Raw genomic sequence first — 15,658 nt, 5'->3', positions numbered from 1 at the left:
ATATGCTAAATCACAGTAGTAACATCTTTCACATGATGAACAAAATATTCCGAAATGCAAGAATACTTAAGTAAACAAACACATGAGTTAATCACCTCTCCTTCAGTACAAATTCAAATCAAAGCAACCAAAAGACATAAAGTATGTCTATTTTTTTTTTTTATTAAACTTCTCTGCAAACACACCTCTTTTGAATTTTACCTGCAATCTAGAGAACTCCAGTCAGTTGCAGCAGTATCACTCATCTATACATAAATACAGAAAATATGAAATCCTAGAGCACTGCATTCACAACCTATTTACATTTTTGTCGTCAGGAGATTCTTGAACAAAATCCTTTTATGACCAGCATCTTGAAAAGAAGGAGACGAGAGCACCATAATGCCTTTCCCTGAAGACACACGGCATGTATCTGTAATTGTTATTCGAGGACAAACTGTGAGCAAAGTCTTGGGTATAGTCGCACACTCCAGAAGGTCATTATCTACTCTGCCAAAATACATATACATTCGACACTGCCAAAATGCAAATCAAGACCCAGCATGAGGGAAGTGTGCTAAAATCAAACTCATCAGCTAAACACCGTGATCTTTAGGAATTATCGTGATTTTTACTTATTTTTCCTCCTGGTGGGGCCGAGTGAGAGAGAGGAGGTACAAATTCCATTCATATTTCATGTTTCTAAGTCAAGAGCCTTAAAAGCCCTCGCTGAATTCAGGGAGAGAGGAGTTACAGCAAGAAAGGGGAAGTAACTCATACTGTCCAACATGTGTACAATGTGAATACTTTGTATCCCCTGAATTTCTACCTTACAACATCTTACTCTTTAGGCAATAGCTTGAACAAATGCCACATTATTAACTAACTTTGAAATAGTCATTAAAATAAGCATATTCCATTGAAAAATGACTATAAAACACAACATTGTATCCATGGCTTTATTATTTTGAAGTGAAGAAGTAAATTTATCCATTTGAAGAGGCTGTTTTAAAATCATTTCAAATAGTTTATTTAGCCAATTATGAAATTTGAAGTAACAAATTCCGATCATTGAAAGAGTGATAAATCGTCTCCTGTCTCCCCTCATTTAAAAGCCCTCCTGTATTATATATCACTTATGTGTTATGCAGGGTTGTCCTCAAGAATTCAAATAGCAAGGGACATTAAAAAAGTAGGAAGCGGTCTAGAGTTCCTTCCTTAACAGGGGGATAAGGGGAAATACCAGAGTAGCCAGGGTATTACGTCATTATTGTCGTTATTGGAGGCTCCCAGCTTAGGACAACCCTGGTTATGTGACTTTATTTTTGCAGAGTTTCATTACCATTGCATGTATTCATGTTCATCCAGTGTTTTCCCTTTATTTCAAAGTAAAGGGTTAGAGATCAATTGTAATATGGGCTTGGTATTAAGTTTATGACAAATCTCTGTGGACCTAACAACAATTAAATTTTGATTTTTTTTTATTTCAAAGTGGCATTTTCATCAACTGAAGTGGTCAATTTGGCCCGTAGCCGGTTCTTAGGGAAAACACTGTTCATCAGACATCATATTCACACATCCCATACAACATGAAATTACTTCTCATTATTGACAGTAATTTGTGCAGATCAAGACAATTTGCAAAATTGCACGTAAATAACCAAATCACAAATAAATATGATTTACAATTTATACAAATCACTTGAATAACAGTGTAACATATTAATCTAAGAAATTGCAGAATAACTTGAACTCTGCAATTTTCTTGTAAAAAAAACATTTATTTTCATCATGTAATGGATAAACTTTCAACTGTCAATGAATCGTGTATGCTATAATTTTCACTGCCAACATTTGTATCCAAAATGTTTGCTTCCCACCTAATGCTTTCATGTGCATCACTAAAATAGATTTAGCGAGTAACATCATTTGATCAAATTTGTAACGAGGATTCCATCTGTTGCATGCTACGTCTCCTGAGTCATTGATCAATGTTCGTAAATCTACTTTGGTCATCATGGACAAAATCATCGTTGAACAGGAAAGATCTAAGCAGATTGTGTCTGAAGTAATACTTATTTAGTACTTTTAATACATGCTTTGCATGAGAAGAGGATGAAAGTAGATAAAAATGTCACGTGGAGAAGAATGCTTTTTTTTCTGAGGAAACACATTAATCTATTGTGCATAAAAAGTTTTGTAACTTAATACGGTTTGGTACCAAATGTCTAAATATATCCAGTTAGTAATTACAAGTACATGTATTAGTAATTTCTCAATCTCAGATATCCAGAAGTTGTTCAGACACCTGCAATGACTTCTTTATTATTATTTGAAGGAAGCATTAATTCTGAGACTTAAAAATTAAGAAATTAATATAATGCAGCAATTTTTTACTATAACGTACATCAACACTGAATGCAGAATTACAGAAGTAATTAGGGGTATACGTTGTAACATATAGAATACTGTCAATAAATATACAATCAAATTCATTGCTCAAACTTGATAGGACTGAGAAAAAACTTCAAGATATCTAAGGGTAATATATTAAGGGTAATATACAATAATATTACATGATACATCACAGCATTTACCACATATTTAGTAATATATGTAAGATTTTTTGACACCGAATCCAGGAAAAATTTATTCATGTTCTTAACTATAACTGGGTGGCGTAGTGGTTAGGGCGTTTGCTCTAGAGTCGTGGAGTAAAGTGCTGATCCTTATGTCTCGGGTTCGAATCCCACTGCAGGACATAAAGACTGGTCCTTTGGGTGAGACCATATAAACCGAGGTCCCGTGTCTCGGTGCTGGCATGAAAAAGATCCCTCACTGCTCAATTGCCCTGAGTACTGAGTATAGGTCTAAAATTTGCAGTCCTCCACCAGCAAATGGTGGCATCTCAATATGAGTGAAAAATTCTCGACAGGGGCATTAAACAAACAAACAAATAAACAAACTCATTGGGTTGTAGTTTTATCAACTTCAACAAATGTATACATACTAAAAACTCCTCACTTGATTTTTCTAAACCTTTAAACACTGCAGAATTTCAAAGATGTGACAGTTTAAATACAGCTCTTGAGAAAATAAAGTGACTAGAAACACGAATTTCAATATCCTTTCAATCTCATTTTAACAGATTTCCCTTCAGCAACTCCTTGAGAAATGAATCAGCAAAATAGAAAGGGCACTAATTTTCAGCGTATATTAACCACTGTACGTGTTATAATTCTACTCAAGTGTGCATGCACATGTATCATCAGAGATATACTGGTCTTTCAGTCAGGTACTTAATGCTTTATATCAGCAATTAGTTTGGGTAACTATGTACATTTACTTAATAAATGAAAATATCCATCTGCAATGTGTTCGCTCATTTTCAATCCAGTGACAACAGCTCAGATGACCATTAATAGCCCATACTGTCCAGGAGCTGGACATCTGGACACTGGAAAATTATCCATTGACTGCATAAACCTTTGAAGACCAAGGTTGAATGGTATATCTATTATCATGGTTATATCCTTACATTTGAAATCAAATGTCATAAAAGCCATTCACCACATCCCTACATTTAAAAAACAAGGTTATATGTGACCCATCCACTAGCATTATCCCTCAGTTGAAAAACAAGGTCATATGTGACCCATCTTCTATTAATTATCCCTCAGTTGGAAAAAAAGTCATATGACCTATCCTCTATGTTTATACATTTTGAAAACAAAGTCAAGAAAAACACACACTTCGTTCATTTGAAAACAAATGAAAGTAGTTCACTTAAAATCCCATCTTCGCTAGCCAAGGGTTTCTGATACGCTACTCTCCTCATAAACCCTTGGCATACGGTGCTGACAAAAGACGGGTTTGTTTTTGTCACATGATCATGATTCTTACCAGGTACGCACAGATTGCGTCATCGACAGAAATAAAAAGCGTATTTAAAAAAAAATTGTTTTTAAAGAATAATTAACAAGAAGGTATCGAGTTATGTTAATTTGTTATTTAAACATGTAAAAATGCAAATCTACATCTTCAGTATAGATTCTTAATCACATATTTTGCACGTAGCTTTAGATATTGGATGACACCATATAGCTATTCATAGAATGGCATGTTATCGTTTACTTGCGTTATTAAAGAGTCAAGATATATCCCGAACGCAAATATCGTCATTTACAAAAACAATTGCTGATTGGTCGAACGATGTCGATCAACTCCAATCACAACTTGAGAAAAAAATCCCAACTTTTTTTAACACCGTATGCCAAGGGCTTATGAGGAGAGTAGCGTATCAGAAACCCTTGGCTAGCGAAGATGTTAAAATCCCTACACATCTAAAATCAAAGCCACCATGCAGGGTTCTCGATTTTCTATAACAGGGGCCTTTCATTAGGGCCTCATTCCCAATTCAAAAAAGGTACCTCTTTTCCCAGTTGAATATTAGGGCTGTGTCAATATATCGATTAATCAATACGTATCGAATATTCAGGAATGTATCGTATCGAAAAATAACTTCCAATACGTATCGGGCAGGCAGTTTTTCTTTTAATTCTGTAAAAAAGTTGGGAATTTCAGTCACCAAAGGTTATCTTTAACTGTTTTTAATTCAAAATGATCAATAGTGAAATAAACATTAAGGAGATAACACATCTCAAATAACTATTACAAAATACATAGACAACTATATTTTAACATGTTAGTTTTACAATCATTAAAAGTTTGAATTTGAAGTGTACTTTGACAGTGAGACATGAACTTCCAATTTGGTAATAAAACACCCAGTTTTTATCAAATCTATGGATTTAATGATATACAAGACTTTTTTGATAGACTTGATAAAGAATCCAATATATCGCATATCACTTCATAAAATATCGTATCGTATCGTATCGAAATATTCTGCTCAATACACAGCCCTATTGAATATGTTAATTTTCCAAATAGTCATTTCTCCCAAAAATTAAAGAAAATACTGTTGGATATACAGTAAAACCCGTTTAGTACGAACATGGATATAGCGAATTTTTCTTGGATCCCGAGCTATATGAATTTAACGAATTTCTTATACGGATATAACGAATTACGGATATAGCGAAGTAATTTCACAGGTCCCTTTGACTTTGTTATAACCGAGTTTTACTGTATAATAACTAAACTTGCTATTCATATTCCTCTGTATTGCAAAACAAAAATTTAGTTGATAACAAAGAGAAGAAGCCCCAATATATCATGATTTTAAAGTAAAATGGTTATCCCAACATTTCCCAAAAGTTCACTGCTGTTAAACCCATCAGAGCACTATTTTTACATCTAAAAACATATTCAAACCACATCACATCTTTACATTTCAAAACTATGACCAAACTTCAACATACCTCTGAAAACTCAGGTCATTCGTGTACAGTGCTGCATTAGACTTCCCTTTTTTGTGAGACTTGGTCTTAGAATCATGGGATTTCCTTTTCTCCGGTACAAAGTTCTTATTGAACAGCAGCATGTGCATTATGAACCTCCATAAAAGTTATTTATTCCCCTGTTATCTGAGCACATTGTCTGGAGCCATTATTCTGTTTTGTGTGTAGTCTCTGACATAAGTGATAATAACTCTCATTAGCAGCCCCATCCAACACCAGCATCTTTTTAGCAAAACAACTTTAAATTGTTGACAAAACCCATAAATAACTTTTCAAAATATTTATAAATTAGTCAGATTTAAGACAATATTGGATATATAGACTCCCATCAATTTCTAATATATTCCATACTTTATATCAAATTTAATATACAAAAAAAAAACTCTTTTACAAAACAAACTTGTTGAAATTGAAGAAAAACAAATGTTGATAAATTATGCATAAATTATTGGCATTTAGACCATACAGTATATAAATATCATATAGACACCAGCAGCGTCTAATATTTCATATTTTAAATCAAAATTACACAAACAATTTAGGCTCTTTTTGAAGTAAACAATTTAAATTTATTAAAATCACTTAATAACTTTTTAAATGTTTGTCTAAATTACCAGTAGTATGGCAATATTGCCTATGGACTGCAGCAACTATTAATAATAAATATTCCATATATATTTTAATCAAATTTGTACACACTCTTAGTCCCTTTTTGCAAAACACTTCTGAAGAAAAAACAATGTTTGATAAAACCCTTAAAAACTCTCTGAAATATACATGAATATGTGACATTCAGAAAATACTGACCTTACATTTCTAATTCCATATTTGATACCAATTAATTTTTTAAAACTCATTCTAATAAAAAAAAAATAAATGATTTCCTCTTGCCTATGATACTTTATGGAAAGTTCTAAATCGTTACCTAAAATGGAAAATTTGAAGACCAAATGCCACGACTATATTGCCAGTTAAGTTTTTCAAGATTTTAGCCAAAAAATTTATACCTATTAATTTTTATGCATTATATTGTTAGGTATTTTTATGTTTTTAGTTATTTAATTGAAGTAGATTTTGCAGTTTAGAATTTGTTCCATTTTTGCAGGATTGACCCCTTATTTGATTTGACAGTGTGTGAAAAGACTTTTGACTATAACCTACTAGTAAGTAGTATCGGACAACATGGACTATCACATACTATCTGTGCAGCTAGGTTGAGGACGCCCATAGGAAATAGCCTTAAAATATTCTGAGAAAATGAATACAGTGTTGATATTTATTTAAACAGAATGAGTTTCGATGAATGGGTCAATTTTGCTTTTTGCATATGTATATATATATATGGTCACAGCTAAGTTCAGCCAAAGTGATGCACATACATAAACTGTTTCTCACGTGACAAGTTTAAAATAAGAACAAACATATACGGCTACAATGGATCAACGATATACATATATATATTTACTCTATGAAATTGATTGTGTTTTCTTTCAGACAAAGTCCTCAACATGAAAAGTGCTGGGAGCAATTTCTTCAAGCTGGGAAATAATATGTAAAATTTAGCCGTTTTTCAATAAACTTCCTACATAGAAGTAATATGCATTGATATAATGTTAAATTATGGAATAAAGCAACAGCACACATCCAGCTCCAACACTTTTCAAAATAGTAAGGGGTTATAGTAGCTACATGTGTTTAAAAATTCATAATTTACATTGAAGCATAATATCTTTGAACTTTTGAGATTTTCGAGGGGCTGTGCCTCAGGCATTCTAGTATGTTACTGTGCAAGTATATACATTTTCAATTTAATTTGACTATAAATTTTGATTAATACACTGAAGAATTTGTCTCCATTTTGGTCATGCTTGATTTATTTTAATTTTCATATTCACAAGCTACGACAATAGCTTGATCCATGCCTCAAGTATAGAGAAACTGCATGTCAAACTCATCAGTTACGTCATCTCAGTCAGAAAAGTGAGATCAAGTTGGCTTTCATTATACATTTGGACGGTATTATTATGGAATGATAAGTTGCACACTGATTTATTTCTACATTATTTATGAGAAACGAAGTATTTTAGTGTGTATGACATATAACACTAGCTTTTATTCATTGAGATTCATTTGTATTGTTTTAATGTGACATCATAATTGTTTTCCTGCACCAACGTAAGTATGGAAGTCCTTAACCTAACTGCTTGGCAAATGGAAGTCAGGTATTGCATAAAATGTACTAGAACATGGAATTTTGGGAATTCTAATTTATGTTCATTATGAACAGCATGGAGCTCAATATTTTTAAAAAAAAATTAACACAGTATATCTTCTTTTTTTAATACATGTATTCCAAAGGGGTTTTTTTTTGAGTTAAGAATTTGAATAAATTGCCACAACTGAAACTGTAGCATAAAAGCCACTTTAAAGTATTACAGTTTCAGTTATCGCAATTAATTTCAATTTCTGAACTGAAGGTGAAAAAATGGGGGGGAAAAAAAACAGATACTTCTGGAAAAAATTGAGCTCCATGATGTTCATAACAAACATAAATCAGGAGCCCAAAATTTCAATTTTATGTACATGATAAGTATTAAAAACAAAGGTGGGGGGAATGTATTTAACATAAAAAGAGTAGCTGCATGGTCTAGGAATTCTGACATATGAATCAGCTCAATTTATTTCTTTATTTGGCCATATTACATTAATGCTACAATGAAAAATCTTGGACATAAATTGGACTCCTTAACAGTGAATGAAGGATGAGAAAGCCCCTATCACTGGTATCAAAACCGCGATCTCTCTACATCTGCATGTTACATATATAACTGCTCTAGTTAAATGTCAACTGGATTGCAGCTACACCGTTTTTTCAAAGCTGGAAGTGTATCAAATGAGTATCGACTTGTGCTTAACAAATTTTGTTCAAACACCAGGAGTTGATAATTCACATTTAGCAGGAGTGATCATTGCATGATGGCAGTAAAACAATATAAATTGAATACTCAGATCAACCTGCAGTGTGTGACATCGAATGAATGAGTGGGCGAAACAAGGAAAGAAGGAAGTACTTCGGATGTCGACTAAGAAAAGGAAGGGTTAGCTCAAAACAAAAAAAATTACAAATACGCACATCACTGAGAGCTTCTCCGAGGACATTACTACTTCTAAGAGAATTCCTGCACTTATCATGCTTATTGTGCAGAATCTAATTTTCTGCTGTGCTCATACTTGGTGACCTCATTAAGATCTAGGTTAATTACTAATGCTGTAATTTCTTCTGTCATATTTCTTTCTGATGCATGTTTGATTAAAGCCACTGATAAGCACAATGCAGCAATGCACCCCCCTCAACTCTGTGGGATTTTCAGTTTTCCTGAGAAATTATGTTTGCATTAAAGACTCCATAACTTAGAGCCACACATTCTTTGTGCAAAACATGTAAATGCAATCTTTTTTAACATTTTTGGAAAACCCCCATGAACATTTTTTCAAGGCTTTGACAGATTACCTATATAATGTTCCCCTGTTATTTAACAATTAGCTACAACAAATGTTGATGCACTTTGCATTTCTACAAAATTTTCAGTAAACACTTCACTTCATGACGCAATTATTCATCCCACTTGGATAAACAAAATGAAAGTATGTATAATATTTTATGGCATACTGTCAAATACAATATGCTTTGCTTTTACGAGTAGTACGATATCTTAATGTAATGCAATGTAATACCAGAGAGCACAGCAAATAACACATTTCTAGTAAATTTACAATCAGCAATGAATATTTAGACTTATCCATACACATCAGATGTCGAAAATCTATTATCATGTTTACTTTTAGCTCAGGTGTAAAAAAAGAACAATTAACACAACATCCCATTACATTGTACATTACAGCACACTCAATCCATTACGGCTCACTTTTCAGTAAACAAGAAGCTCTTGATTTCACCATTCTTTTTGTATTAATCAAGGGGGAGGGGGGAGGAGGGATATTAACTCTTTCACTTATAACTCTGTGTCTTGAATTACTTCTTTTTTAAAAAAAAAAAAAACCTGCTTTAGAGATTTTCTCTCTTGCTCTCTTTCATATTGAGGAGAGTGGGAGGGGGGGCTTCCTTTCTTCCATCAACATACCCTCAACTTACACATACAGTTCCTTGTTGATCAGCTACAACTCTTCTCAAATGTCTCTTTCAATTCAATAATCAACAAATTAAATTACCCTTAATGTATTTCTCAAAACCATATTGGGGTTTGAGGCCAAGTCCCATTTCTCTGTAAAATTCAGAATATGATCTGTTTTAAAGGCATTGCATTGTGAAGTCTGTGCAAATATGAATTCCTCTCTGAATTTCCTACAACTCTAGGAAATATCCCTCTGGTATTGAACGAAGAATAGGAGGTCAGGCAACGATTTGTCATGTGTCTTCTTATGACTATTTTGTGTCACCAAAATCTCATTATTTTCAAATGAACTCAAGAAAATGCAAGCATTAATGACAAGAGTTTCATATTTTTTTTCTCAATGATTGCAAAAAACATCAAATGATTCAATTACCTTAGCTATTTGCATTAATTTAAAATACTTTAAAACCAATCTCTCTCTCTCTTTCTCTCTCTCTCTCTCTCTCTTTTAAGATGCTGCAACAAAAAATGTTCCAGAAAAGCAGAAATTATTTTTCTCACTATATAATTCATCATTGGTTTTAACAAATAGAAAACAATATTCAAGTGGTGTTCATATTATGCAATAGATAAAACATAATCTTCACTTTAGCCAGCCCCCATAGCAATAACTCCTACTTCACTTCATTTATGAAAACTTACACAGGTGCCAAGAATTCCAATACATGCACGACTCTGATAAAATTTCATATAATATCACCATTTTATCAAATTGAAGTCTGAATACTGAACAGTATAATCTTCATCATTGGATTAAAAGGCAATCTTCCACTTATGTTAGCAGACCGAAAAAACAAAAATATGATTAGAAAAATATCATCCCACCCAAATCACAACTTTGTTTTCAAGTTTATATGATAAAATATTTGTAGTCAGTTTTCACATGATTAATATTGACAAAGTTTTTGTTTTTGAATACTCATAATTTTCCAAGTATTATAAATATAGCAATATTTATTGCATTTTAGTCACAGAAACTCTTGGAATGCATTGTTTTACTAGACTTTATAATAAAAAGTGACTTACCACCAAAGATTAAATATATTTATTCATTAAAATATTGTTTGAGTAATATATAGCAATAAAACATGTATGTAAATAAAAAATAATAAATAATCAAAAGAAAAAGTCAGAAAAAATCTTAACAATCAAAATCTTGCAGTAAAAAGTTGCATGAAATTTTCACTTCAGTGAATTTCACTAAAGTATTGGTCACAAGTAAAATTGAGAAATCTGAATTCTGTTTTTTATTTTATTTGAACATGGACAGGAAACACAGTTTTCTGTTTAAATAGATTTCACCTGACTGAATACATATATTCCATGCATTCAAGCCAGTTTGATTCCATGATGTTTTAGAAAGCTCTTTTAACATGTTTAACAGAAAACGAATGGTCTGGGATTCTTTAAGATTGAAAATTTTAAATTAATGGGTATAAATGTTAGTTAGATACACATATATATGGTAATACCATACATATTATAGTTTTTAAAAAATTTGAACCTTACCGTATTTAACAATCAAGAAGAAAAATCAATTTTTTTTTTATACATTTCAATGTGTATGAAAGTACAATATTTCTACAGAAATAATCTTCAGTGTGCAAGTGATGATATTTTATGGATGCATCAACAGTAGGGCTGTGTATTGAGCAAAAAATTTCGATACGATACGATACAATATTTTATAATGCGATATCCAATATATTGGATTCTTTAATAAGTCTATCAAAAAGTCTTATAAATCATTTAATGCATGAATTTTATAAAACCTATTTTTTTTATAACCCATTTCAAAGGTCTTGTCTCCTGTCTCTACAAATTACACTTCAAATTCAAACTTTTAATGTCTGTAAAAACAACATGTTAAAATAAAGTTGTCTATGTATACTATAATATGTATCTAAGATGTGCTATCTCTTTAATGATTATATCATTATTGATCAATTTTAATTCAAAACAGTGAAAATATAATCTTTGGTGATTGAAATTCCCAACTTTTTCACAGAATTATGAGAAAATCTGCCTGTCCGATACGTATTGGAAGTTATTTTTTCGATACGATACATTCTTAAATATCGATACGTTTCGATATATCGATATATTGATACAGCCCTAATCAACAGATCATCTTTTTCCAGGTTGGAGGGGGGGGGGAATCTTCATTCGCAAGAAATTTTTTTTTCTCCTGGGAGGGGGGGGAGGGAGTTTAAGAAAAAAAAACATTTCACCCCAAATTGAATTTTTGTTTCAAAAAAATGTTTCTTCTACAACTCTGGGGATTTTCCACGTCATTCCTAGGCCACTTTACTCTGAAAATTTACTTATAACAACCCCCTCCAAATTCAATGTCACTGGCATGTTTACATATGAATCTGCACGTATGGCCAAGATTTTGAAATTCATGTTAATTGGTGCTTAATTTGAATATGAGACAAGGAATGATTTCTGAAATGTCTAATATTCCTTAGCTTACAAGCCCTCAACTTCATGTACTGTGGACTTCATCCACTCCTTACTGTTAAAATCATCCCATACATAAAATTTTGTAAAATATAGATGCTAGAAATGAACGATACAGGTCATCGTGGTTGTACAGCACGTAGTTATCATTTGGAGTCAGTATGTCTTGCACATCTCAGTTTTCGTGTATCGAGTCTAAATGCATACACAAGGAAGAAAAAGTAATGTCTACAACAACAAATATAAGTATCAATGAAACATTCACCTGAATATATACACTTTAAATTTCACTCTTTAATGTAAAAATGTATACATATTGATAGAAATTTTCAAAGACCTATTAAATAAATTTTTTTAAAAAGTCACCACACGTATATATATTGATAAAGCCTTTGCAATTGGTTTGCTATGTTCTTTGAGTTGTATACCAGTGGTTAATCAATCCATTAGATAACTACCTCTCTCTATTCTTTGTTTTCAAGGTTATTACCCCCACCCCACCTCCCACCCCCGGTTTTCTGGGGGGGAAAAAGATCTTGATCTCATCATTACATCTTCCTGTTTATTGTTATTGTTAAAAAACCAAATTATCCTCATCAATGAGGTTTCTATGACATGATATGACAACTTACATAGGACCTGGTACTGAGAACAATGCACCACATGACAAGAGGAGGGGAGGGGGATGAACACAGTAAATACTGAAGGCAGTAGCATTTACAACACCTGCTGGTTCTGCTATGTTTACAATCATTTATCAAAGTGACTCCTGGCTGCCCTGGACAGGACTTCCTGACCAGTAATTAGCTATTATTATGATTCCATTAGCAACACGTGCGCTATGATCCATCTAATTATATACTTCCACAACTGTTGATAAACATACACGCAACTAGTAGTTTTACTTACTTGGTCCCCGTGGGTCCGTTCTGGTTTGCCATGGTGAAGTGTCAGCCAATCTCCAGTGCTAATCTCAATCGCATCAGCAACTTGATTTAAATGTCTCCTTCTTTCCAGCCAACGGAATTTTATCAGCGTACAAAAACACTCCACATTTCACATACAAACGCCCTTCGGCGCAAGATTTCAGCAAGAAGCAAAATTGAACAGTCAGGCGTCTTGTTTAGTTGTAATGTAAACAAGGTTCATAACTTATTTTTTCCTCGTTTCGTTTTTACGAACGTACGAGTCGAGTCTTCATGGCGGAAGATCGATAATTTGGCAAGTCTCTCTAGTGAACTACTCTTCAGCTGTCCGTGGCACGCTGGACACAATATGTATGTCATAAACACTGACCTTTTCCTGTTTGTTCAATCGGTCAATCCGTCTCTAATTGTGTCATATCATACCCATGTAAAATAGCAAGAAATATGCCATTGATTGAGAATGTCACGTGATAAAATCCTAAATATGTGTATTGTGACGTCAATCGAGGAATCCCCATCGGGCACCTGCTTTACGACAGGGCTTTTCCGCTCGATCTCGCTCTTCAATAACCAAAATTTTAGCTGCTTTCAGTAATTGTTTTTTTTTTCGGTTTTTTTATTTGTTGCAGTTTAATAATTAACGGTAATTCTCTAATAATGAGCTCAGTTGTTTTTCTCTTTAAATGTATATATTTCTAAATGCTATATATCACTGAAAGATTTCTCCATTTAATATTGCATATTTGGAATGTAGGAATGTGCTGAAATATACTAATTATAAAAAAAACATAAGCTTGACATAAATCAATGAAAGAATGCATGCATTGTAGGTTGTATATATGGTAAATTATATTCTTACTTAAAGCTGCAGAAAGGGAGGTAGCTCTTCAAGTGATTCGTAAACTAAATTCTCTCTCTCTCTCTCTCTCTCTCTCTCTCTCTCTCTCTCTCTCTCTCTCTCTCATTTATTTATTTATTCATTTATTTATTTATTTATTTAAATGATTTATTTGTTTATTTATTTATTTAGACATTGTTTGTTTGTTTAATTTGGCAATGTTACATTATTCAAAATTCAGAATCTCATGATGGAATGTATGTATTCTCTTTAGAGAAGTGGACAGGCTTTCGCCTACGTGAATGTAGGCGAAAGCCTGTCCACTTCTCTAAAGAGAATAGAATGTATGCACAATTTATAATCGTACTTTATTGAAGTTGCCCGTTGAAGATAATGATATATATTCCGTCACAAAATCCATGAAAATTGTATTGTTAATTATATCAAAAATTAACTGTCAATTAGGAAACACCTTTAAAGGTGAAGTTTCAATTAAAAAAGGAAAAAACAAAACAAAACAAAACAAAAACAAAAACACCAAAAACAAAAACAAAAAAAATACACATACAGAAAAGTCAGTTTTTAGGTGGTGTAATCCATATTTACTCAAACATAAAACACTACCAGAAATAGAGTTAATTTATAAATATTTCCATTTCCGAATAACGTGAACCTCGGAATCATGTATCATTTAAATCACATTCTCTGTACTTCAGCTTACAAATTTTGATTTCTTGCTTTATGCATGATCCAATGTTGACTCTACACGGTACACAGGCAAAAGTGGCTTACATAAATTTTATATGAAATTCACATGAATTTCAGGTAAATTCTTTGCATAAGAAAGAGACGAAAAACAAGACATGTGAAATTTATGTGAAAACTTTAAGCCATTTTGACCTAACTTTCATATGAATTTTACATGAAGAGCATATCGCATAAAAATCGTGCAGAGAAAACTTCACATGAAAGTTCTAAAAAATATATATGTGAATATTTACATTTGCTGTGTTTTTCTACTAAAGCCAACTGTGAAATTTATCTGAAAACCATTTTTGTGTATACTCACGCGTAGAAATATACACGGAGAAACTCACGCTAAAGTGACGTCACAATGAGGCTACAGAGACGTTAATAAAAATATGACGATATAGGACAGCGAGAAATTCAAACATTGAGTATATTTTTGGTACTTTAAACATGTAAAATGTAAATATAAGGAATGTTTTTAAGTTTTGTGTGAATTATTGGTGTGTAAATCACACAGACTTGCACGTAGGCATATTTTTCATGAAGCGCTATGGCGCTTCATGAAATATGCCTACGTGACAAGTCTGTGTGATTTACACACCAATAACTCACACAAAACTTGAAAACATTCCTTAAATATCATACAAACTTATTCGCATTATATTCGAATGAAAAAATATTTATATTATTTTTACATGATTTTCACATAATTTTCAAATAAAAAGATAATCACGTGAATATCATGTAAGCCACTATTCCCTGTGATATATGTGCAGGCCCGTACGTATTACGCAGGCGGGAGAGGGGGACCCACTTTTTCTGAGAATAGTCTTTTGCTGTAGTTTTATATAAATTTTCATTTAGATGCTGCTTGTCCCCCTTTTCAGTATTTGCTGCAGTATGGTCGAACCCTGGCAAACTCTAGTATTTGAAAAAAAATGTACCTAAAAGTTAGCGAAATGTCCACACACACACACAAAATATTATTTTCAATTTTTTTTCTTTAGTTGTCATTTTTTTTTTATCTTCCCCCATTCCCCCTTTGAAAAATGTAGCCGCGGTCTTTAACTCTTTAATTCTTTAACG

The 15,658-nt window shown here is 32.6% G+C and overlaps 1 protein-coding gene across 3 annotated transcripts in view; it reads right to left on the bottom strand.

Moving 5' to 3' along the window:
- The window catches only part of LOC133202720 (beta-arrestin-1-like), a 37,978-nt gene extending 24,554 nt beyond the window's left edge, over positions 1-13,424 (bottom strand). The window contains exon 1 of one of the 3 annotated variants that reach the window (XM_061338593.1): positions 12,968-13,424. In XM_061338593.1, coding sequence (XP_061194577.1) covers positions 12,968-12,999 — 32 coding nt within the window. In that variant the 5' untranslated portion in view covers positions 13,000-13,424. Of the gene's footprint in view, positions 1-201; positions 390-5,363; positions 5,502-12,967 lie in introns of those variants that run through there. The other 2 variants (XM_061338590.1, XM_061338592.1) reach the window with 2 other exon arrangements.
- Between the last annotated feature and the right edge of the window lie 2,234 nt (positions 13,425-15,658).

The sequence above is a fragment of the Saccostrea echinata genome, unplaced genomic scaffold, assembly GCF_033153115.1.
Source record: "Saccostrea echinata isolate AGI-Se365-2 ecotype Australia unplaced genomic scaffold, CSIRO_AGI_Sech_v1 ptg000047l, whole genome shotgun sequence".
NCBI classification, from domain to species: Eukaryota; Metazoa; Mollusca; class Bivalvia; order Ostreida; family Ostreidae; genus Saccostrea; species Saccostrea echinata.
Note: the sequence above shows the minus strand (reverse complement) of the source record. Positions and strands in the feature narration are given on the sequence as shown.